We start from the raw sequence: 26,383 nt of genomic DNA, 5'->3' as shown, positions 1-26,383 counted from the left end.
TTATCAATTCTATATGATACACTTGTGTGGGCACAATAAGATTTTGGTAAAAACATAACATTTTATAGGGATGTAAGGCATTAATGCCCTAGGAACTTTTTCTTTTATTGCTACTTACAGAAGATTTTGTAAGTATGCGATTAATGAAATTATAAATCTAAAATTAAGCCATTATAATTGACTAATGAATTAGAAATAAATACGGTTACTTTATTTTTCTCAGTATTTGACTTTGTTTTCTTAATGAGCCTGATTTTTCTCGATGAGTAATCTTAGCAAGGCAATTATATATAGTTAGTTATGATTAACGCCATGTACTGGGTCATTGAATTCTCTCAACAATATTTTATATAGTTACTATTTTTTCTATGTTGCATATTAGGTAACTGAGGTTTAGAGAAGTTAAGTAATTTTCCCAGTATCACTCGGCTAATAAAATGGTTGGGACTCTTATCCATGCAGATAGGAACCAGGACTCATGCTCTTAAGTACTGTGGTATACAATTACAACACTTGTATGAGCAGAGACTAGATGGATAGAAGTGAGGGAATATCTAGATGGATTGACAGTGAACTCCTTAGAGGAACTGGGTGGGCCAGCCAAGAAAAGCTGGGGAGAAGATGGACTTTTAAAAAATGTTCTAGGGGCACCTGGGTGGCTTAGTCGATTGAGCACCTGACTCTGGCTCAGGTCATGATCTCACGGTTCCTGAGTTCGAGCCCCACATCAGGCTCTCTGCTATCAGCACAGAGCTTTTTTTTGGATCCTCTGCCTCTCTTCTGCTCGTTCTCTCTCTCTCTTAAAATAAATAAATGAACTTAAACATTTTATACCTTTTCTGCTACTTCAATTAAAATAACTTTCATAACAATGAAATACATAACAATACTTTCATAACAATGAAAGTGATATAAATGAAAAAATTAGTCATAGAATTTAAAAACTTTAGCATGTTTTTTTCATTATTGCCATAAATTTTACCCAGGTCATAGGAACTAATGTGTCTTAATTGGCCACAGTGTTGTTAGCATCTTTTTCCTATGTATGCATGTAGGGTCACTATCTTTGCTTCTTCACTCATCCATGCCTTTGTTCTCATTTACCTGTATTGATAATTTGTAGAAGTAGAAGACTAGTGCAGCGATAAAATCACTGCTCACTGCTGGGCATGACGAACACAAGACGGGGCATGGGTTATGCACCCTTCCCCATGTGTCAGCTGTGACCCCCACCTCTGTGGCCCACTCACCACACATGTTGAATGTCACTTAGTGAGACACATTAGGACAGGGCTAACCTTGAATTTTATCCATTTGTATTTTAGGGAAGTAGGCACAAACTCACATGTCTTATTAGTAATAGCAAATAATTTACAACACATCTTACCGCTGACCCAGACATACCACTGTGTGCTGCTAAACCCGTCTTTTGCACACAACAGCTCCAGGCCAAGAAGAGGGAGAGATGGATTCCAGGCTAATGGAACAAAATGTGCAAAGATGTGGAGGTGTATAAAGCACGTGGTATATTCCAGGAAAGCAAGAAGCTTGTGTGGCAGAAACTTCCCCTGAAAGGGGTGGCAGGGGTGAGGAAATGTAGAGATTAGACTTGAAAGGTATATTCAGGCTAAACTCCAGAGGGCCTGGAAGGGCAAGAGGGTCACTGGCTGTGTGACCTGGGGCATAGTGGATGAGCCTCAGTTTTTTTTAGCCTTAGAATGCAGAAAACAGTTTCTTCTCCCCAAGGTTGTATTAAATAAGAAATGTGTGTGAAGGGCCTGGCACAGAGCTAGCTGCACACAGCAATTGCTTGCAGCAACCCATCTCACTTTTTTTTACCCTTCCTGTTCCCACACAGATAAAGGAATGTGGACTTTATCACATAGTAGAAAGTCTCCACGATTTTTAGGGAGAACTGCCCCATACATGATCAGAACAGTTAGCTTTATTTCAGAGAGTGCCTTGGCAGCAATATGCCAGGATAGTTTGGAGAAAGGCAAGATTGGAGGGGTCAATATAATGAATCATTTAATCTCAGTAAATTTTGCTTAGTAGATTACTTCTTAGGTCCTTAAGATTTTAAATATTCTTAATATGGAATTGACTTTTGTGGAACCTAAGTTCATCTTTTTATTGCTTCCCAGGGACTACAGATACATAATCTTGATCACATATTTTCCCTTTTGTCATTTTGTCTGATAGCTGGTTCCTTATATCTACTGTTGCTACGTTCATGTGCATTCTTCCTTGAAATACCACTTTAGGTTTAATCTCTGTTTACTAAAGGTTTCAAAGAGGAGCTTCTGTTGCATCATCATCCTAGGAATTCTTTTACTTTTGCATCATGAGATTCACTTGACCCTGAAAGTCTAGGCTAAACAAGAAAGTATTTTCCCTGTAATACATCCTTTTTAGTTTATCAAAGCATTATGTGTATGGACCTACAATCAAATATTGGCTGTTTCATTTACAACTTATGTGACTTTAGGCAAGTCCCTATCTAAGCCTCAGTTTCCTAGTCTATAAAATGGAGAGAATAGTACCTGCCTAAGGACACAACAGTTACTGAGAGGATTAAATGAGATATGTATAGTGCTTGGCTCATAGAAAATACCTGTATTTTAATTTATCTTCTGAGTCCCTTAAAGTAGAACTTTCCCACCCAAAACATTTTCTGTAATTTTTTTTTCTTTTAGGCAGCAGATTGTCCTGGGAAGCTGTTCATCTTCCATTCCTCCTTACCCACTGCAGAGGCACCAGGGAAGCTCAAAAATAGAGATGACAAAAAACTGATTAATACGGACAAAGAGAAGGTATTTGTAAACAATGGCTCTTTGAAGTATCCATATGTCAGTTTGTAAAGGGGAGTAAAGAAAGAGGGAATGTGTCCTTTGAGTAAGAAAGGGAGAGAAGCTAAATGTAATGTATAAATCTGGGACATTGTATATTAACGAGAATATTTTGAATTGCAAATAATTTAAGAAATTTTATATTCCTAGAGAAACCAATGTCTGAAATAAACTTAAAATAAGGCCTCAAACTTTTCATGTATAAACTGTGTATGAGACTGGGATAATACAAATGGGAGAAATGGGGGGAAATGCAGGAAGAAGATAAAGGTAGAAGGAGAATGTAGCTGGGACCATATAATAGCACTCCTGAGACAGGAAATAGAGGTGCCTGATGCTCACAGTGTGCTTTGCTCAAACCCTCTGACAGAATCACCATGGGGTGGGGGGTAGACAAATCAGTGGGAAGGATAAGACCAGGATATAGGCATCCAGCTACTGGCCACATAACACCAGACAGGTTGTTTCCTCTAGGTCTGTAAAGGTAAGACAGCAATGTCCGTTTCATTAGCATTGTCGGAGGATCAAATAAAATTGCGTGCATGTGCGCGCGCGCACACACACACACACACACACACACACACACACACACACTTCACACAACATGAGCCTGGCACACACTGGGTGCTCAATAAATGGCTGCTGCACTGATGATTACCGTAATTCATTCCTTCAGCCCAGTTCACTTGACTGGAAAAAAATTTTCTTTCATTTTAAAAGAATTCAACAGAAATAAAAAATTGAAACCAAAAACATTTTGTGGTTTTCTTTTTCCCTTTGTGCATCTTTTTCTTCAGATACTTTTCCAGCCCCAAACAAATGTCTACGATGCACTGGCCAAGGACTGTGTGGCTCACGGCTGCTGTGTGACCCTCTTCCTCTTTCCCAGTCAGTATGTGGATGTAGCCTCTTTGGGTCTCGTGCCTCACCTCACTGGAGGAACCCTTTACAAATACAACAATTTCCAGGTAAAAGCCAGCAATACGTTCACCTCAGGTTTTTGTACTGCCATTTAACTTTTGGTGCTTAAATCATAAGAACGCTGTGCCCCCTTGTGGGTAACTGACAAATGTAAATCTAGAGCCAGTGGAGACCATGTATATGTGATTAGGCAATTGCTTTCTTACTCCCTAAGTGTTTGGGAACAGATTGAGCTCATTTAGTCTCAGAGGTGAATTTCAGTGTAAGCTTCCATGATGAGGAAACATATATTCTATATAAAAAGTTTAGTGTTTTAAATATATTTAAGATAATTGTTTTTAATTTTTTTTTAACATTCATTTTTGAAAGGCAGAGAGAGAGCGTGAATGGGGGAGGGGCAGAGAGAGAGGGAGACACAGAAACAGAAACAGGCTCCAGGCTCCCAGCTGTCAGCACAAATCCCGATGTGGGGCTTGAGCTCACGGACTGTGAGATCATGACCTGAGCTGAAGTCGGCCACTCAACTGACTGAGCCATCCAGGCGCCCCTGAGATAATTGTTTTTAAAAGTGACTGTGTATTTGTTTTAAATTGTTACAGTTTTGGGGTCAGTTCATTATACCTCTCTCTTCCAACCCTGGATTGAGAGAGTCATGAGATAGGAAAAATGTCAGCACTGTACAGACATATGTCTGAGGGCAAGTGGGCTTGCTAATGCTTTACCTTTCAATGTGACAAACCTGTATACCCAGGCACAAGGTGGGCATATTACAAGCTTCTCCTGTGGACAACTGTACCTTCAAAACTTAGCAAATTGAAAGGTAATAAATGTGTGCCTCCTGCAGGCAGGCTGCCTCCTCAGAAAGAAGATACAGAGTAGACTGAGCTATGTCCATCCAGTTCCTTTACTCAAACTTACTAACCAGATAAATCACCTGCCCTCACCTGAGAGGAAGGGGTCAGGGGAATGCCTTTAACTTACGTACCTATACATGGAAACATGGAGTGAGAATAAGTGTTCCCCCAACATAAATGATAAATGTTAATCATCATCTGTTTTTATTTATCATCATTAAAATTATTTTTAATCACCTAGTTACAGATTTATACGGTAAACTAATTAAGGGATTTGTTAAGGCCAAAGATTGCAAATGAAATAAAGTTGAAAAAGTTTTAAGAACCCTTTTTAAGACTTCTGGATAAGAGTTTTAATCAAGATTTAAAAAAATAAGGATTGTTATTTTAAATGTTTTGCTGCCATCTGGTGGGGATTGATGCTACTTTATTTTTTAGATGCATATGGATAGCCAACAATTTTTGAATGACCTCAGAAATGATATTGAAAAGAAAATAGGATTCGATGCTATTATGAGGGTTCGTACCAGCACAGGTAATTTTCAATTATACTGTTTTTCAGGTCTCCGTTGGTAATTGTTTCCTATTCAAATTAATAACAGGCCAACAGAGAAAATAACAATAAATTAAATAGAAGAAAAATTCCCTTTTTCCTCATCATTAGGTTTCAGAGCCACTGATTTCTTTGGTGGAATTTTTATGAACAACACCACTGATGTAGAAATGGCAGCCATTGATTGTGATAAGGCAGTGACTGTGGAGTTCAAGCATGATGACAAACTTGGTGAAGACAGTGGAGCCTTAATCCAGGTGATTTAAAGCTTATTCCCATCTTTTGTGTTTTAGTTTGTTACAGCGATCACTGGGCAGACTAAAATACCATCAACTATGTCAGTCTTTCTGTAAAGAAGTTGAACTCTATTTCTCCAAAGACAAAAGTCATTAGATTATAGCACTCCATTGTGTATTCTCCAGAGCCTGATTTATATGTGCTGCTTGTATGAAGTAATAATTGTAAGTCCTCACATGAGAGCCCAGCAAACTGTGGTCAGTATTGTAAGCATTAGCAAACTGACTGCCAGCAGAGTTCAATTCTTTAAGGCTTTAGAACCCATTCATTCATTTGTTGCATTCCTACCAAATGTTAGACGCCATGTTAAGTACATTATTATGTTATATGCAGCTATAAATAGAATTTGGTTTTGTAGTAAATAAAATTAAGTCGAAGCCATGGAGATTTTGAATTAAGAACAATTGTATCGAATGGTTATAGTTTTCAGATACTGTCATCACCCTTAAATAATAAAGAGGTTTGTCATTAAGTTGAGGAAGAACTCTAATATTTATTTTTGATCACAGACATTTGAAGAAGTGGATACTTGTTTGCATTCTTGAAATATATATGTCATCAGCATAAGACTTAAGTACATCATCAAAGTTAGATGTTTGTTTTTGAACATGAAAAGTATTATTTTTGGACCTGAACCCCTGGTAATAAAATCTGAGATGTGTGAAAGTACACTAATATGCGTGAAAGCCCAGAGTTACATATGCGTGAAAGCCCAGTTAAAATTTAAGTTTAAACCAGTGAAATGCTACACAGACGCTCAATGTATGAATTGTCATTATTCCTCCCTTATTTGTTGTTATTCAGTCATTAGCAACAATATACAAAAAAAAGTCTGTGGAGGGGTTTAGAGGTCTTTGACCCATATATAATGCTCTGTAAATCTAAGATCAGACTAGCGTGGGTGGACATGGCTGAGCATAAAAGCATGTGTCCTTGATGTCGCCTCTTCAGTGTGCTGTGCTTTACACAACCGTCGGAGGTCAGAGAAGACTGCGGATTCACAACCTTGGCTTGAACTGTAGTTCCCAGTTGGCTGATCTCTATAAGAGCTGTGAGACAGATGCCCTTATCAACTTCTTCGCCAAGTCAGGTAACACTCCACTAATCCTGTGCTGCTGTGTATCTTGCCTAAGAATTCAGTGAGACTTGTTGGTTAATTGAATTAGTAATTGACAACTATTGTGGAAGCACAGCCTTTTGGTGGGCAAATCCAGAATTTATAAAAACAGAGTGTCAAGGAGAATACTCAGCATCTCCAATTCCAGATTAATAATGAGAGATCTCCGTCAGGCCCACACTATACAGTTCTATTCAAAGTTTCCTTCTTGGGGGCATGGGGGCATTCTGAGTTGAAATTTAGGAAGGTGATACTTAGACTCTTATTATTGTATATGAGTATGCCCTCTGGCACCTGGGGCTAATGGAAGGAGACTGTCCCTAATGTTAGGCTGAACTTGCATATCCACACCATGATAATTATGAAATTCCACGGGTCTGAGTTGGCCCCTCTTTGGTTCCTTCTCCCCTTCATAACCCCCGTTTGAGATTCTACACCAAGGTTTAGAAGAAACAGCAGTCCAGTCAGTAGGAATTCAGGACATCAGAAGATGGCACGTTGGTCTTTCTTTTCTCTGTGTGTAGAGTTCTGTTTATAATATTCTGTGGAAAAAGTCTGGACTAATGACCTACCTTTTGTTAGAGGTTGGCCGTTGTTCTCCATTGGGTATGTTGTCATACTTAGTAAAATGGAGAACATTAGCAGATGACTTTAACCTTTTAAACACTGTTATTCCTTGCTGGATGGTCTGAAGATAAGAGCATTTTTTTTTTTTTGTTATTATTATTACCATTTGAAGGGACTGATTTCTGAGCCAGAGCTTTCATGCTCTTTTCATTGTTTTATGCAACTAGCATTCAAAGCAGTTCTATACCAGCCCTTGAAGGTCATCCGGGAAATTCTGGTTAATCAGACTGCCCACATGTTGGCATGTTACCGGAAGAATTGTGCAAGTCCATCTGCAGCAAGCCAGGTAAGCCACCTGTTGTACTTAGATTCTAAAGCATTACAAGTGATTACATGTTCTCTCAGCATTTAGCTCCCGAAGGCTTATGCTGTTCCAGGCACTTGGATGCTATACGTAGTAAACTATACAACTAAGAAGACTGAGTCTGCTATTTGGAGAGGCTATCGTCTTTTCATAGCCAACATTAAAAAACTCAGTGGCTTTACAAGATGCATGAACCAAAAAATATGTGTGCATTTTGGGTTGACAGTCACTACATTATATTTAAATAACAGAATGTTATATGTAAGAAATGTCATAATATAAATGGGATTCTCTTTTGCTTATAAAGAGGGATATTTAGTTGAGAAATGTGTATGCATAAATATATTTTGGCATATTAACAATCATAGTTGACATGAGCAAATGGCAGGAAGGACTTCTTTATATTTTATAAACATGAATATAAGTTATAAATATTAGAATTTTTTATATTTAAAGGTTAATAATAGGTATGAAGAGTTTTAAAGGAAATGTCTCTGGGTACCGTCTACTAATATGAAAATTTTAGAAGATCCTTTACATAAATCTCATTTAGACTCTTTCCTGTAAAAGAAAAAGCAGAACCTCATGTTCCCATTTATTTTTGCATCTGTTCTCTTATTCACATTTTTCCCTATGTCAGTCAAAGCTAGATGCCACTTTTCATAATTTTATGTTGAATATACGAATATAGAATTTGGATTGAAAGAGAAGACAGGGAGCAACAGATGGGGAAACTTTCTGGTTAGCTCATTGTCAAAAGTGGGTGCTGAGAAGACATCTGAAACCCCACTCAAAAGTAAGCCCTTAGCAACAGAGATCATGTAGATAAAATTGGGGGCCAACTTTCATAATCTTGGTAAAGAAGGAAAATAAAACACAGTTATTATCTTGGACCTTTCACAAAAATTCCTTTCTGTGCTGTTCTGAGTGATTAAATTAGCCATCTCTTCTTCTGTCTCCTGGTGTTGACAGTCGCATAAGCAACTCTTGAATCTATATGTGAGTGTCGATCTTGTTTATTATCCAGGAGATTTGGAACTTTAGTAACTAAACTCCAATACCAGTACTATTTCACAGTGTACTTGTTCAATTTATACAGAGCCCACCAGATGTACCTGGATACAGTCCAATCATGAGCACTTTACACCCCCGGTTTTACTATTTGTTTTATGGCTCTGGAAACATTAGTCTGTCTCTGGAGTGTCTCACGCTTCAGAAGGATTAGTTGAAGGAGAACAGGTACAGTTAGTGTCCTCAGAAAGTTTATTTGCTAACGTTAAAGCAATTGGATTCAAAGACCTTAAGTTAAAAACAAATCTGTTGCCTATTTAAGAAAAGAAATGAAATCTGTCCGTTCCTTCTGATTTAAAAGTGAAAAGCTTTGTCTCTACTACTAGATCGTCTGTTCATGCAGTTTAGTTATTTCTGCAGGAAAAATATTATGATGCCAAATTTTCTCTGAAAAAGTTGATAGAAATTATTTTTCTTATGATGAGATTGTACTTTCTCCATGAGCACATGTAAACGGTACATTTCAACAAATGATGTGCTTTAAGAAATGACATAATTTAGATATGATTACCCAGCATGGAGTGGGGAAAATGTAGGGCTTATAAAACTTAGTAACAATAGTATATTAAAATATAGCATTATTTTAAATACATGAAATGGCTGGACTTGGGGTTCTCTTCAGAGAATGTAACTTCAAATGTGCTGCCCTTCCAGAGTTCATTTGTAAGAAATAATATCTGGGGAGAAGTTCCTAAGGAATTCCACTCCTTTACTGTAGAGTCCAAAGTTTCTTTGATCCAAGCAGGACTATTAGGGATCTGGATACTTGGATTATATGACACTGGATCTCAGAAGATCTGCTTTTACTGAATCTCCAGGGCCAGGACTAGCTTGAGACAAGAGAGGCACTTAGTGTGCAAAGTTTAAGGAGGCTCCTACTCTGGAGGTCACATTATTGATGCTGGTTTAACACATATAACTACAAACAACATTAAAGCAATTTGTTAAGCTTACATAAGCAAGGTAGATTCTTAAATCTAATAACTCACTGTTCTGAACTTAAGTATGTTACATCATATCGGAGTACAGTGACTTCAAAAGGAAAGTCAAATGGACGTAACTGCAATGTAATAGTTTTTTTTTAATTCACTACTACTTCTGTCATTTCAAAACTACAGAAGAATTCTCCAAATTCAAGCAAACTGGACTTACGTGAATTTTTTTTTAAGTTTGTTTATTTTGAGAGAGAGAGTGTGGGGGTGGGGCAGAAAGAGAATGAGGGAGAGAGAATGAATCCCAAGCAGGCTCTGACCTCTCAGCTCAGAGCCCCATGTGGGGCTTGAATTCACCAACTGTGAGATCATGACTTGAGCCAAAATCAAGAGTCAGACGTTCAACCAACTGATCCACCCAGGCACTCCTCGTTTTCACTCCTTCCTCATCTGTACTTTTTTTCCCCAAGAATAGTGTCCATCTGTTGCCACATTTTCTTCCCCACTATCTCCTTGTTTTCTTTCACCCTAATTCCATTCTTCTATATCAATTTTCCTCCTTATTTACCTCCTCAGTTTTGTTCTTTCTACCCCTTCTCATCCAGGCTCCTCTGATCAGACTTTTAGTCCTGTAGGGTCATCATGGGCCAGGCTCATCCCTTGGTGGCATTTAGGTCAACAGATTTCTAAACTGTCTTAATATGGCCTGGTTAATGAGAAGCAACCAGTGAGATTACTAGATAATATTTGAAAAACCATGTGTTTTTCTAAGAATATTCTTAATCCATAATATGTAAGGCCGGATGGCTCTGGGATATGATTATGATCTGGTTCCTACATATTTGATCATATTTTTCCTTGGTTGAAAAAGTGGTAGCAAGTGTTGTCAAATAAAAATCTTTTATGCTAGAGAAAAAAAAATTAGAAGAAGAGTATGAGGAAACATGCATTTAACTGTCTTTGATTCTCTGAAGAGATTAGAAGAGGAGGAACAAACTGCAAAGTAGAATTGTCCTGAAATGTTTTACTAAACCAGTTGGAAAACTGTCTTACACATTCCTTACTTAGTAGATCATGAGAAGAAACTTAGGATGTAAAGGTTTAAGTTGAGGAGTAAATCCTAACAGAGCTCCAAAGGAAATTTTCTTTTCAGGGTGGATTCTGATCAGTGTATATTCTTTTTCATCATTAAGATAGAACACTAAAAAATAAATCGTGAATTTATAGACCAGATATTTCTATTTGTAAATTGTCATTATCTCCCTATGTATTCCTTTTCTTTTGAGAATATCCTTTCCATTGACCAACTGTTAAATAGAAGGAAGTGACACTCAGATCAATCTTGATTCTTACCTATTTTTATAAAATTGAGTTGAGAGAAGGTTAAACAACACAGACAGATTATTTGTAATTTTTTTACCCATCAAGTTATGTTTCTACAAGTGCTGCATTATGTTATTTGCAGCATCACATTACAATATGTATTTTGAAGTAGAATGAGGTCACATAAGCTAAAGTGGGGATGGAGAGGAGGGTACAGGTGGATTATAAAGACAAAATTAAAATAATTCATTTACTAATTGAAGGTAAAGAAAAAATGAAATTAGGGTTCATCTGGTAGTTAAGTATCTCAAATAGGAAACGTAAGAGGAAGAACATGTTTGTGGAATTGTGGGAGTTTGATTTTGCTTGTTACCATTCAGTAGTGACATACCTAAATCCAGGAAGCATTTCCTATTTTAGTTTGTATCTGTAGTATTGCAATCTTCTTGTTAGGTTTTATCTATTTATATGTCTGTCATCTTTATTGGACTTCAGGCATCTTGTCACGTAGACTATCCCTCGTTCCTCTGAATATTGTTGACACTTTGCTCTATAGAACGCGTGACACAGTGGCATTCAATAAGTGTTTGATGAGTTTATGACTAACTGTGTGAGTTTAAGATGCATGAAGAGCATAAAGGAAGAAATATCTCACAGGCAGTTGAAAAAAACACTGTTTTTGAACTGAAGAGGTAGAAGGTGGTAAAATTGATTAGGAATCATTTATTTAACTTTATCTAATAAACGTGTGTGATACTATATGCTAAGTACCATTACATGTGCTTCATAAATTAATAATCATTTAATCCCATGATCATGCTGTTGATCATGGCTATTCCATTTTTAGATGAGAAAACCTGGGAAAAGAGAATGATTTGCCCAGGGTCACACATCTGGTAAAAGGCAGAATCGAGATTGCATTCTAGGCAGAGTGTGCTGACAGCCACCATGCCAAGCTGCCAAAGTGCTAGATAAAACTAAGTGCCATTCTGTGAGTACCTACTGTGTGCCAGTTTATATGGTCCAGGTGCTTTGTATGGTCTATCATTTAATCCTCAAAATCACCTCAAAAACAATTGATGTTTCTGTCTTAAGGATAAAAGCTCAGGGGTTCTTTCTCATAAAGGTCAAGCACATGAAACAAATGACTTTCTTTTTCAGCTTATTTTACCAGATTCCATGAAAGTATTACCAGTGTACATGAACTGTTTGTTAAAAAACTGTGTGCTGCTTAGCAGACCAGAGATCTCAACAGATGAGCGGGCGTACCAGAGGCAGTTGGTCATGACCATGGGTGTGGCCGACTCTCAGCTTTTCTTCTACCCACAGCTTTTGCCAATCGTAAGTACACTGTGGTGGTGCATTTCCTAGAGGAGTCTGGAAGGGAATCATATTTTGTCCTTTCCATATGTTATGTCTGGAATATTTTCTTAAGAAGAAGTTTAAAGTCACAAATGCCTTCAGAATGTGTATGTGGGCTCTTTGAGCAAGTTGTGTACATGAGTCAACATGTGTTCAGTATGGTGATGGTGATGGTGATGGTGATGGTGGGGGATTTGAGGTGTTCCTACTTCAGTGAATTGCTCAGATGATTGCTTTTCTTTTCCTCATTCCCACATTGGCAGATTGAAAAGTCAGTAACAAGTTGGAGCAAGCCAAGCTTCAATTGTTCAAGAAATCTACCTTACAGCATTAAAGGCAACTGATTTGTATCTGTGTATGGGATCTCGTGTGCACACATGTATTTGTTTCTATACAATGTATGAATGTCTAAGAGTCACAACATTTCATTAGAATGGCTGTGATTAGCCTTGACCAAATACAATTAAGGATTTACAAATCAGCATATATTTGAGGGCACCTGCATTGTATAAGGGACCAACTTCACTTGCCCTCAGAGAATTTACTTTGCAATGTATTCTACTTATTTGAAGTCAGTCATTAATGTCTTGAATGCCCCTGTAATCTAGACTAAGCCCTTTCCCCTTGAGACCTAACAAGTTCAATTTATAATTGAGAGATAAAAGAGAGGAAGACTGATGGCTTATTTCAAATTCTTATATTGAAACTCGTATTCAGGCTCTCAGTAACAATGCAGTCAGTATTAGAAAGACTTAAATTAGGTTGGAAATTGAAAGCTATAATTCTTTCAATCAATATGAATGTTAGGTATAAATTATTACAAAATGATTGATTTTCAGATGAAGTTGGATTGGCAACAATCTGTATGCCAGAGAAACTAGAACTCTGAGGGATAAGAACATCACCTCTCCAATAAAATCCTCTTACCAAGATCACCAGTGGCTGACATGTTGCTAAACCCAAAGGGCGGTTCTCAGTCCTTCTCTCCTCTTATTGTCAGCAGCATCTGACACAGTTTATTTCTCCCTCCAGAAACACTTTCTTCACCTAGCTTCTCTGCTTACCCAGCCACTTCTCCTTTCTGCCTTTGCTAGCTTGTCCTCTTCTTTTTGTCAGGCTACCCTGGGGTTCAGTCCTTGGGAAGCTTCTCTTGTCTATCTACGCTCAATCCCGTGTAGGCCTCATCTGACCTTTCAATGCTGTTTATATACTAATGATACCCATGTTTATATGTCCATCCATACCATATGGGTCCTGAACTCTAGATGTGTCTATCCTGTAGCCTATTGAGCATCTCTCTGTGGGTGTGCAATGGGCACCTTAAACCAAGCCCTGATTGCCTCTCCAAGCCTGCTCTCTGGCAGTCTTCTCCATCCCCATTTACCACTACTCTCTCATGCCAATTCTTTAGGCCAAAACTTCGGTCACTCTTGACTGCTTTCATTCCCTCATCCATCACATCTCATTAACCAGCAAACATGTCAGTTCTCCTTTCTAAGAATATTCAGATTCTGACCACTTTCTCTCCACCTCATCTGTCATACCCAGGTTCAAGCACAATCATCTCTCCCAAGGACTGCTGCAGTACTCTCCTAACAAGCCTTCATGTGTGCACCTTTGCTTCTTCAGTCTGTGTTTGGCGTAAAAGTTAGAGTGATTCTCTTAAAATAACTGGCCATCCCTCCACTACTCAGAACACTCTGGATTTCCCATTTCAGTAAACACCAAATCTACTGCCTTTGCCAAGTGTCATCTATACTATCTTCCCCTCCTTTCTATCTGACCTCATCTTTTGATCCCGAAACATCGGAGACAGACTCTTGCTTTGGACCTTTGCACCACCTGTCCCCTCCATCTGGAATGCTCTTCCTCAGTTATCCCTATGGCTCCTTCTCTCACCTCTTTAGGTCTACTCAAAAAAGTTACCTTCCCAACAAGCCTTCTTGGATTACCCTATTTAAAATTGTAACCACCAGCACCAGCATTGACATGCCCTATCCCACTTTCCTGCTTCTTTTTTTCACAGCACTTAAAACCACTTAAAATTCGATGTATTTTACTTCTTTTATTTGTTGCTTCTTATTTCTTCCAAAAAAAAATATTAACTATTCAAGGCAGCTTAAACTGACTGTCTAATAGCTAGAATAATGCCTGGCACATGGTGGGCATTTCTTAAATATGCCCTGGATGGAAAGAAGGGAGGATGGAGGTGAAAGGAAAAGGGGGAGAGGGGAAGAAAGGAAGGGAAGGAGAACACACTTACTAACTCTCTTGCCTTTGCCTGCACAGCACACGTTAGATATCAAGAGTACTACACTACCTGCTGCTATTCGTTGCTCTGAGGCCCGTCTTTCAGAAGAAGGGATATTCTTATTGGCTAATGGTCTAAACATGTTCTTATGGTTAGGAGTTAGTAGCCCACCAGAACTGATCCAAGGAATATTTAACGTGCCATCGTTTGCACATGTGAACGCAGATATGGTAAGTATTTTTTTTTTCATTATTTTTGTGGTAACACACAAACTCCTGAATGTTTTGTGCTCATGTGCAACCATATAATACAAAGTAGAAGAAACGATAATGGCATGCCGTTCTTTATAAGAAAGAGAATTTCATGTTTTAATGAATAACAATGAGCTGGTATAAAGTTATTTGTATAAAGTATTATCAAATAACCAAAATATATGACTTTAAATAGGGATTGCCAGAACTTCCAGATCATTTGCTATGTGTTAGTCACTGTGCTCTAAATACTTTAAATACACCATTGCATTTAATTCTGTCACAAATCAGTGATGAGACAGACATCATCATCAACATTTTGTACATGAATTGATTGAGCTTTGGAGACAAGTTCTTTCAGGTAGCAAGTAGCAGAGATAGAAAGCGAATTCAGTTCTTACACCCGGTACTCTTCTCTGGTGTTGAACTCAATATTCAAAAGAAAGCAGAAATCTTGCATCCATATTTAGCTACAGAATAAAACTGTGTCAGATTAATGAGTTGCAAAATAACAACCTCACAAAAACAGGTTTTATTCCCCTTTGTTTTAAATAAGTTATATACTCCACTCATTACAAAAGAGATTGTGGATTTGTTGTAAAATGAATACAAATGACTTTATTTTTAAAGTATCCTAGGAAAAACCAGCAGTTGTAATTTGTTTGAGAGTATTTATTGCAAATCTTATTTGTAGACCATTGTTGCATGAGCACCATTGCTATGAAGGTTATTGTCTTATTGTACTTCATGGTGCATTTCTTACGAATTCACATGTAGAACTCAGCAGATAGTTTGTTCCCTGAGGCCTCACTTGTATGATGGCAAGATGAATTAAGTCTAGTTAATTCCCCAATTTCTGTTACGAAGGTAAATACATAATATCCTGGAGGAACGAGCAGGATCAAAATTCCACCTCTGTAGGTGGTCAGCTTAGGGAGCTGCATATCTGTTATGAATGTCAAAAATATATTTTGGGGACGCCTGGGTGGCTTAGTTGGTTAAGCATCTGACTCGTGACTTCAGGTCACGTCATGATCTCACTGTTGTGATCTTGAGTCTCGAGTTGGGTTCCGTACCGGATGTGGAGCCTGCTTAAGATTCTCTCTTTACTTCTCCCTCTGCCCTTCTCCCCCCACACACACTCTCACTCTCTCCCTCTCAAAAAAAAAAAAAAATATATATATATATGTGTGTGTGTGTGTGTATACATGTATATATATATGTGTATGTGTGTGTGTACATATATATATTTATATTTTAAAAGAATTAAAGGTGTCCATATCCCATTAAGAGACTATTTCTAAAGACTTAGAAATAGTAAGATCTTTGCATGTGGTTAAAATTAAGGAGTGATTAGAAATGCAATTTTTAAAAAATAAAAAAGTTCAAGTTCAATAGACAAAGGACTGTGAATCTGAAGAATGTTTATATAAAATTTAAGGAAGCCTCCTCATCTGTCACAATGTATTGTTAGAGTAAGTGTTAAATGTGTATTTGCTGAATTTGCTGAATGTACATATGAAATCACCAGTCTCTCTACCACAGAGCAGCAGATTAGTAGGTTTGTGCTTATACCAGTGTGCCTCCTTCAACCTTCTTCAAAAAAATAAAACAAAAGAAAAAGCAAATGTCACTTTGATTTTAGAGACAGTTGGCACTTCGAAATATGTATGTGACGTATACTTATGTTGTTTGTTACATAAAAAGATCTACCTTAATGTCAAAAAATACACATAGGGGATGGAATGTAAATATAAATAATGAATTTTCTGCCTTTTTCTTTCTTTCTTTTTTTTACAATTCCTGTGAAAAATACCGTCCATGATCTTTTCCTGAGGCTTGAGACTTTGTGGTAAAATGTTCTACATTTTTTTTTAAGTTTTCCCCATTTATTTTATTAAAACAATTTTTTTTAATGTTTATTTATTTTTGAGAGTGAGAGAACATGAGTGAGGGAGGGTCAGAGAAAGAGGGAGACAGAATCTGAAGCAGGCTTCAGGCTCTGAGCTGTCAGCACAGAGCCCGACACGGGGCTCAAACTCACGAGTTGCAAGATCATGATCTGAGCTGAAGTCACTTAACCGACTGAGCCACCCAGGTGCCCTGAATTTTACTGTCTTACTGGAAGAAATGCAATTCAGATTCTTTATGTCCCCTGAAGGCCATGTGCAGTAGTTATCTTTTATAAACTATTAGCCAGATTTCAGAAACATCTCAGGGGGCACGTTCCCCTTGAGAAATCAGCATTTGGTGGTTTGTTTTAATCTTGGAACAGTGGTATTTGGATGGTGTTTTCTAAACATGGTCATGATTCACGGTCCTGCAACTGATCCACTGAAGGAATAAAGTACATCCTTTTCTCCTGTGACAAAGCCTTGAAAGAGACATCTTACAGAGGGATTAAACATCATGGTGTATGATCCAAAGATATCCTTTGCATAAAACATATACCCGTTGTGTCATTTAAGTGATGTACATGTGTCAAATTTCAGACAATATTTATTTTCAAATGATGGAGAGTAAATTGGTGGAAATGTATGCCAATAAGAATGAATAATTTTCAGTGCATTTTTTCACAATTTTTGGTTTTTAGGTAAACAGACTAAGCCAAAAATCAAATATATGGTGTAGAAGGATTTTTTTTTAACTTTAACATTCTAATAATCTCATTACCAATTACACTGAAGCTTAAACTTTGATTTTCTCAAATTTAGACATTACTGCCTGAGATTGGAAACCCGTACTCTCAAACACTCAGAATGATAATGAGTATTATCCAACAAAAGAGGCCATATTCAATGAAGGTAAGAATAAGATTTTTTTTCCTTTATTCAAATTTTTAAAAAGATTTTACTATTATTTTTTAATTAATTTATTTATATTCAAGTTAGTTAACTAACATACAGTGTAATATTGATTTCAGGAATAGAACCCAGTAATTCATTGCTTACATATAACACCCAATGCTCATCCTAACAAGTGCCCTCCTTGATGCCCATCACCCATTTAGCCCATCCCCCCACCTCCCCTCCAGCAACACAACACTTTGTTCTCTATATTTAAGAGTCTCTTATGGTTTGCCTCCTCTCTGTTTTTATCTTCTTTTTCCTTCCCTTCCCCTGTGTTCATCTGTTTTGTTTCTTAAATGCCACATCTGAGTGAAATCATATTATATTTTTCTTTTTCTGACTACCTTATTTCACTTAGCATAATACACTCTAGTTCCATCCATGTTGTTACAAATGGCAAGATTTCATTCTTTTTGACCACCAAGTAATATTCCATCATGTATATATACCACATCTTCTTTATCCATTCATCAGTCAATGGACGTTTGGGCTGTTTCCATAATTGGCTATTCAAGTTTTTTGTTTTTTTAATTTCATTACAGACTTTTAAAATGCATGTCCTATATTTTTATAACATGATCTTTGATAGAAAACTCACACTGACCTTAAAAATCTACCCACTTAACAGATACAAACATAAAAAAAAATAGATATCACCACAGGTTAACCATGGATTATTTTAGTAAGTACTAACTTAGTAATCATGCAGATCTTCATGGCTTAATAGCAACTGATTTCATTAACAGACTGTGGAATGACTGCTTCAGTGCTTAAAACTACTTAATTACAGAAGTATCATTCAGAACATTTTTTAAATTTTTTTATAACTTCAGAATTGTGATCTCTGAGTTTTGTTATCCTAGCCCTTCTAAGCCCTTCAAGGCCTCAAGTTTGGGTAAAAGAATATAAAATATCTATAATTCAGGAAAATTATGCCTTGTTACCAAGTCCCAGCTACTTACCCATCTTCCTTCTCAAGTTAATATTGAGAAGATTCAATATTAAAGTCTCCTGGAATTTGAAATGTACAGATGATGGTGGTTTATTACGGTGCTATTCCCTGCAGAAGTGTAAGACATTCACCTAGACGCAGGCCTTTACAACATTCAGGATATTATGGGCCATTTTCCCCTGAAACATAAATATTATAGTAATCTAAGTCAGTATCCTTGACTGTGAAAGATATTCATGCATGCAAACATCAACTTTAGGCAGAGCTTAGGTAAATTGAACTAATGAAGAGCTTTATAACTTCTAGGGTGCCTCAGTGAGCACAGAACCTTTCCAGAACTATTTTCACACCACACACAGTTTTAAATTTTTTTAATGTTTATTTTTGAGGGAGAGAGGAGGGGGTGGGGAGGAGAGAATGTTTGCAGGAGGGGCAGAGAAAGAGAGAGAGAGAGACACAGAGGATCCCAAGCAGGCTCTGCACTAACAACAGAGAGCCTGATGTGGGGCTCGAAACCATGAACTGTGAGGTCATGACCTGGGTGAAGTCGGACGCTTAACCAACGGAGCCACCCAGGTTCTCCTACTTGGGTTCAGTTTTAGGGAAAGACCTAGAGATGACAGAGAAGGCTCAAACTAAACACATTCTTCACATGACACTGAACACCCTCGAGGCATGTAATGAAACCTAAGGTCTCATGAAACAAACATTGAAAAGCACTGGTATTGAATACATAGCAGTGATGATCCGTATACCTTTATCCTAGCTGCAGCAGCTACATCCCCACAACCTGCCTCATTTGCAGAGAAGAGTCTAGACTAAACATGGAGATCATGTGCCCAAGAGCCTCTCCGTCTAGGAAAGATAAAACTTGTCTCTCTGCTTTCTCCCACCTGCTCCAATAGTGGGAGGTCATGTTAGCTTTAATTATAAAAATACCTGGGGGGCACCTGGATTGCTCAGTGGGTTAAGCTTCCTACTCCTGATCTCAGCTCAGGTGTTTATCTCTGGGTCATGATTTCAAGCCCTGCATTGGGCTCTGTACTGGGCATGAAGCCTACTTAATCAATCAATCAATCAATCAATCTGGGATAAGCTCTGAATATACGTGAATAAGATAAAAGCAGTTGCATGTTAAATAATTTTGGCTTGAATACTTAAATCAGAATTTTTATGTGCCACTTGCAAATGTATCTGTTGTTTATAAGATTTCTTTGGCCTCTTCAAGAGGTATATTATCTGTATAACAAATTTGATCTACAGATGTTAGAGTTGAAAGGAAGCTAGAAGATACCTCATTCACCTGCTGCCTTTCAGCTCCCTCTAACACCATCTAACAGATAGTAAAGTGAGACTCAGAGGAGCTCACTCACTTGGTTACTGTCTCAGAGCTAGATCAGGGCAGATGCAGGCCTAACTCCAATGCACTCAGCATTGATACCTTTGTCTCTGACATTTGAAAGTAGGCAACATAAAGGAAATAAAAACACATTTATAGAATCTTTAAATCTCTTCTAAAGAGTCAAGGTTGAATAGGAGAACAAAAACTGGACTAGAAGGGTCAAGAACACAAAATCAAATCCAGAAGCCACTGCTACCTTCTAGGCTACGCTAATCAGCTTTTCAGACCATCGACTCTTTTAGACCTCATCATTGTCTGCATAAGTCTTACTTTGTGGAGGAGCAAAAAAAGATTTCTCTCACAGTATATCTGGGAATATTACCTCAAACATCTCACTGATAAATTCTAGTCCTGCCCTGCTCAAAGTTCTCTGTGCTCCAAGTGTTTGCCATTCTCTTCTTCGTGTGTTTTCTACATAACTCCCCTCCCACTGGCTTCTTTCTAGTTTATAAGCTGTTCAAATCTACTTTCATTGAATCTTCTTTCTCCAAGATTCTGTTTCCCTTTCCTTTTATTTCATTCTACAAATTTGTATCAAATGCTAGCAATGTACCAGGCATTGCATGTTTCTTGAAAAAGTCATCTGTTAACTGCTTCTATTTCCTTATTCCCATGTCTCCAGTTATCTGAAAATGGCCAAACCGCCAAGAAATTGATTCTCAGTCCCTTTACAGCATTTACAAAATCAAATGCTACCTGTTTTCTCAAATGTTCTCTTCTGTCAGCTTTTAGAGCATCATATTCTTCTGATGCTCCTTTCTCACTGAACTTTTTCTTTGGCTTCCTTTCATTTATCTGCCCCTTAAGAAGAGCTGGTGTTCCCCTTAGTTGTGTTTGTGGCTCTCTTCCCATTCAGTTCATTCTTTGGGGGCCACCCTAATCACTCTCATCATTTATCTATTTCTTATGAGGCAGGCAATGAGAAATGAGAATGGCTTTGAAGGACAATGATTCCTTTTTTAAAAATTTTTTAATTTTTTTAAAAAAAATTTTTAATGTTTATTTTTGAGACAGAGATAGAGCATAAATGGGGGAGGGTCAGAGAGAGAGGGAGACACAGAATCTGAAGCAGGCTGCAGGCTCTGAGCTGTCAGCACAGAGTCCGACACGGGGCTCGAACTCATGGACTGTGAGATCATGACCTGAGCCGAAGTCAGACGCTTAACCGACTGAGCCACCCAGGTGCCCCTGAAGGACAATGATTCCTTAAGGCCACTGGTACTGTGACCTGGAAAATATAAACTGGGACCACTTGAAATAGTACTTCCATGAAGAGGGTACCTAAGAGGTTGGGAGGGACACCAGCAATGATCATTTTAATATTCTCTTCCTATTCTACAAAGCTATGTCCCTCCCTATGGAAATGTAAAGGGAGAAGGATTATAAAATATGGATTCCCCAATCAACCCCAGTATTTTTTTCCTCATCCTTGTGTGATCTAAGACCACCAACATGTCAAGACAGCTAAGACAGTTTGCCATACTTTCATGAATCTGCTTCCTGAGACCATCCACTATAGTTTCTGTGCCATCCTGGAATGACTGGTGGCCGGCTCAACTTCGTAGAGACTCAAACGGTACAGCAGGATATTTGTTACTTAAAGCTCAGTTTCTCTCAAGGCTGAAATTCATTTCCTATTCTATTTCCCACCTCAGATCATAGCCAAACACACTTCATCAAAGGAGGTTTTACAGTGAGCATCATGGGAAAATGGCAGCAACAGAGAATACCCCTCAGATGTGTAGTATGAACTTCTTCCCATTAATTTCCATAGAGAAATGAAATTCTAAAGAAATTGGATCCTCAAATTCTTCCCTTCATAATGTCTCATTCTGCCCAGCCTCAGCCTGGGCTGTTTCACTGAAGCCAAACACATTGCCGTTGCCCATCACGGCCAATAGTAGAATCCTAGTGGCATGTGGGAAAAAGTGGATACCACCAGTAAAAAAGAAAATGGCCTTGGCTTCAGGCTCACCAGGATGCAAGTCTTAAACTCCTTTGGAGAAGTTTCCCTCGAAGGTTAGTTTTGCTCCCCCATGTTGGAGTGGAGCACACCTGTCCATAGCTGTTCCTGTGCTGCCTCCCCGTGCCAGGCACTGACACCTGAAAGCCAAGACATCACACGTGTCCATATCCACATAGAATTAGCTGAGTTGTGTGGTAGCAGCAGCAGCAGTTTTGTATTTTAATCAGGTCAGGGGTGGTTTAAAGCTTATCAGCCTAGGGCCCAGGCCAAAATAACATAAAGGAAAAAAGCAAACTGTGTTGACAAAATTATTCTGCTTGATAACTAAAGCAAAAGTGGGGAGGGTCAGGCCCTCCTAGTCAAAATGGCAGATACCTTCCTTGCTGCAGCTGGTAACTGCAGACCTTTCTGGTGGTTTCACCTGGTGAGAGGAAGTGAGGGGATACCTGGCTCCTCCAAATTATACAGGAAGCAGGCAGGGGGACATTGTTTTGCATGTGTGGCTCCATTAACTCCACTCGTAGCTCAATCAGATCATCAGACCATCATCTCTGACTTCCTGAAACGGGAGTGAGTAGGGACCAGCTAGATAGAAGGGCTCCAAGTGTTCATGACAAAGCTACCCGCTTCTGGGCTTCTTTCCCCTGTGCTTCTTCCCCTAGAGCAGCACTGTCCAAATAATGCAAGCTGCAGATGTAATTCTAAATTTTCTAGAAGCCATGTTAAAAATGTAAAAAAAAAAAGTCATTTTAATAATATATTATTAATCCAGTATATCCAAAATATCATTTCCACGTGTATAAGCAGTTACTGAGTTTTGCATTTTCTTTTTCCTACTATGTCTTAGAAATCCATCGTGTATTTTACATTTATAGTACAACCCAGTTCATACTAGCCATGTTTCAAGTGTTCAATAATCACACATAGCTGGTGGCTACAGTACTGGACAGCACGGCCCTAGATAATTTCTATAAGCAGGGAACAAGAGTCCCCTGTGCGATCCACCTCGGTGGTGCCTCTCAGATCTCCTCCCTTTCCACCATCACTGCTCTGTAATTCAGGTCCTGACCATCTCCCACCTAGACACCTCCCAACTGCTTCCTACCTAGCTTCCCTCATCTCCTAATGCATTCTGTATGCTACCAGTTCACTGTCTCATTTTGTTCTGCAGCACTTTCACTGGATCACAACCCCTACGAAAGCTTAGACTCATTAAGGTAGTTTGTCCCTAACCTTCCACTGACTTTAAGACTGTTAACTCACATCTAGCCATGTCTGTCTTTGGCACATGGTACATGGCACCCCGTTATGGAATGCTCTCTAAACCCTACCCCACCCCCATCCTTAAGGAAATCCTACCTTATCCTTTAAGGCTCAAGCGATAGTTAACTACCACTGTGAAGCCTTTCACATAATGGTTTTTCATGTTTCATTGTTGGAACTTACAGTTGTATGTCTTGGGTTTTTATGGTTTTGGGGTCAGTGCCTCCCTCCACTCTAGATAATAAGCACTGTCCCATCATTTTACAAGGCCTCACACACAGTGGACATTATGTAATTTGGGTGAAATTGAAGCATGTATAATTGAGCCACATTCGGAGAATGTTTATAAATCACCTACCTTGTTATTTTTCCTAGCTGACAATAGTAAAGCAGCGAGAGCAGCCAGAAATGGTTTTCCGACAGTACCTGGTAGAAGACAAAGGACTTTATGGAGGATCATCTTATGTGGATTTCCTTTGTTGTGTTCACAAAGAGATCTGCCAGCTGCTTAATTAATTGAATCTTCTCTGTTGTTGATGTTGCATTTTTAAGGAGATCATCTCCTTCTTGGTGCCTAATTCTCCAGATGATAACAGGCTAGTTTTGATTTCTTGCTCATTTTCAAAATAGCTTTCCAAGAGGACATTTAGGACTTCAGCTTTGGTGCTCAGGTATAAAGTCAATGAAGGTACAGTGGTACCTTTTAAAGGGAACAGTCTATTTCTGATTGCACAATTTTTAACTGTTAAAATCGATACAGTTTGCATTTCATGAAAGGCATAGTTTACAGAACTGTAAACATTCTTAATTTTCTTTCTTTGTGCTAGACATATAAATTATTTTTCAAAATGTATAGATTTGGGGTAAAAAGTTGTCTTGGCTCTCCCATTTGCAGTGAGGGAAAAAACCAATTTTTACATTATACCTAATTTTTTAAAACCATGTAACACCCCTTGAACATGTTTTTCAACTTAAGGTTTGCATAGCAGACTTTTAATAACCTTGGAATCTATTTGGTAGAACAATTTGTGTTCTACATTTTTTTTTCATAATTATATGTTGTGTATGTTAAAACTATTTTCCAGTTGTTGTTTTGTCTATAAAACTGTCTTTATCTATATTCTTAATGGTTCTCTGTACAATTTTGAGGGTTTCTACCTGTATATAATGGATCTTAACCAGTACCAATAAATCACTTCATATGCTCTTACTCAACAGGTAGAGATCATTTTTTAGGTATTTTGAGATTTTAAAATAAGGGTCATACTGTGTCTTGGATAAAAGTTGTTTACAAGGCTCACTAAGAAAAAATGGGGAAAACTGTTTTTTTTTTTTTTTTTGAGGGTTGGGAAGTGTTAAGTGAATAAATCAGTCTAGGAAATATCAGAGACCATGTACTTGAGAATTGCATTTTTAAAAATTCTCCAGTATGTCCTTATGGGCAAATAATAGAAATGGGTTATATGAGATCATTATTAATAAATAAATATAAACCTAGGAGAGTGGTTTTGAGTGGTATGACACAGGCATCTGTCCTGTATCCGCCCTAATTCAACTCTGATACTAGTGATATGAATAAATAATAAGAGTTAAGTATACTGAGTACATATAATGTTGTAAGAAGTGCACTATATGTTTTGAGAACATTATTCCTCACAGCAACCCTAATCTTATTACCAGCCCCATTCACAGATGAAGAGATAGGCTTGAAGTGAATAAATCAGGACCTTGTCTACGATTGCATGGCTAGTAAGGTTTATTTATAAATCAGTAGATGTCATGAAATTGAGTAGAATAACAAATACACTGACAGAATTAAAATCTCTTCCCATGTTAACTGGCATGATGTTTCAGACTGACTCAGATGAGTTTAACAAGAAGAAATGTATGATCCTGAACTTGTGTCCAGAAAAATGAACATGCAGATGCTCCTTGGAAACAACGGTATTTAAAACAGAACCGAGGGAGTTTGTCAGCATGAATCTGTAGTGAGATGAAAGCAAATGTGATCTCAAGTTACTCTATTACCAGAATAACCTCTCAGATGAGTAGAGCTACTCTGAGGTGAAACCACATTGAGATGCGTGTTCAGTTCTAGGCACCATGCTCCATGTGAACTAGAAGCCCAGAGCACATTCCTTGATTCACTCGATGATAAGTCTCTGATTGCTCTGTATGTTCCCTAGGGTAGAAGACCAGAAACAATATGTAGAAGTGACAAGGTGCCACTCAGTTGAAAGAAGAACCTACTAAGTAATTAGATGCTCAAAGAGTGTGCCATTCTGGGAGGTAGTGTGTTCTACATATTTATTTATTGCACATCTTCTATGTGCCAGACGCTATGCCCTCTACTGGAGAGACAGACAACAGTGAGCAGCACAAACAAAATCCTCTCCATCTCTATAATTACAGTAGTTTTCATAAATGCTGTGACATGCCATAGTATTTTGTTATTTCATATATAAATTTTATATTATACATTTTATGTGTATATATATATAAATTTATAATATATATTTACATATGTAACATAGAAATAAAATCAGGTATATGTGATATGACCTAGTCTAGCTAGCGGGCACGTATAGTCAGTAAAGATTTCCCATTAGTTATATTAAAGCTGGGACCTGAAAGAATTAGTAGACATTAGCCAGGTAAATGAGAGTATTGGTAAATATGTATGAAGGCTCAGAGCGGGAGAGAGCACCTATCACCCTTTCAAGAAACTTGCAGAACTTAAAGTTAGCTGGAATTTACTAGGGAGAGACAAAGTGGCAAAAGATAAAGCCTAAGGGATAGTAAGAGTGAGTCCTAGTCAAGGGGGAGTTTAGATTTAATCCTAAAGGCAAAATGAAGACATTCAAACTGATTTCAGTAAGTGACAGGACTGTCTTTAGGAAGATCACTCTGGGGTTGTAAAGTGGTAGAACTAGAAGCAGAAACACCACTTAGGAGGTTGAGTAGTCTACTGGAGTATATGGCGGCCTGCACTAAAATAACAGAGGGTTTTGACAGAGGGAGATAAGGAGATGAAGTTAGTGAAGGAGAAGTGTTTCCCTCAGAAAGGAAACACCGGAGTAGATGCGGACTGTGTGTATGTGTGTCTCTGTTTGCACAAGAGGCAGTAGTTTACAGCTGTCCATGCTGAGGTAGCTTGCAGTCTATGCAGGTGGGATAAACTATACCTAAAAGTAAAGGCCTGAAGCTCAAGCAAAAACTCTGGGCTGGAAATTTGCAAA

At 38.1% G+C, this 26,383-nt stretch overlaps 1 protein-coding gene across 3 annotated transcripts in view; it reads left to right on the top strand.

The window, feature by feature from the left end:
- SEC24D (SEC24 homolog D, COPII coat complex component) overlaps nt 1–24,354 on the top strand; it is a 106,803-nt gene extending 82,449 nt beyond the window's left edge. For all 3 annotated transcript variants that reach the window (XM_047090888.1, XM_047090886.1, XM_047090887.1), the window contains exons 14-23: nt 2,697–2,813; nt 3,647–3,817; nt 5,063–5,159; nt 5,289–5,434; nt 6,426–6,564; nt 7,386–7,504; nt 12,010–12,189; nt 14,500–14,691; nt 17,427–17,516; nt 23,520–24,354. In XM_047090888.1, the coding sequence (XP_046946844.1) occupies nt 2,697–2,813; nt 3,647–3,817; nt 5,063–5,159; nt 5,289–5,434; nt 6,426–6,564; nt 7,386–7,504; nt 12,010–12,189; nt 14,500–14,691; nt 17,427–17,516; nt 23,520–23,660 (1,392 nt within the window). In that variant the 3' untranslated portion in view covers nt 23,661–24,354. The remainder of the gene's footprint in view (nt 1–2,696; nt 2,814–3,646; nt 3,818–5,062; nt 5,160–5,288; nt 5,435–6,425; nt 6,565–7,385; nt 7,505–12,009; nt 12,190–14,499; nt 14,692–17,426; nt 17,517–23,519) is intronic.
- The last annotated feature ends 2,029 nt before the right edge of the window (nt 24,355–26,383 follow it).

This window comes from Lynx rufus, unplaced genomic scaffold, assembly GCF_022079265.1.
Source record: "Lynx rufus isolate CCGP_SWC_20201006 ecotype Redwood Valley unplaced genomic scaffold, mLynRuf1.p SCAF_3, whole genome shotgun sequence".
NCBI classification, from domain to species: Eukaryota; Metazoa; Chordata; class Mammalia; order Carnivora; family Felidae; genus Lynx; species Lynx rufus.
Note: the sequence above shows the minus strand (reverse complement) of the source record. Positions and strands in the feature narration are given on the sequence as shown.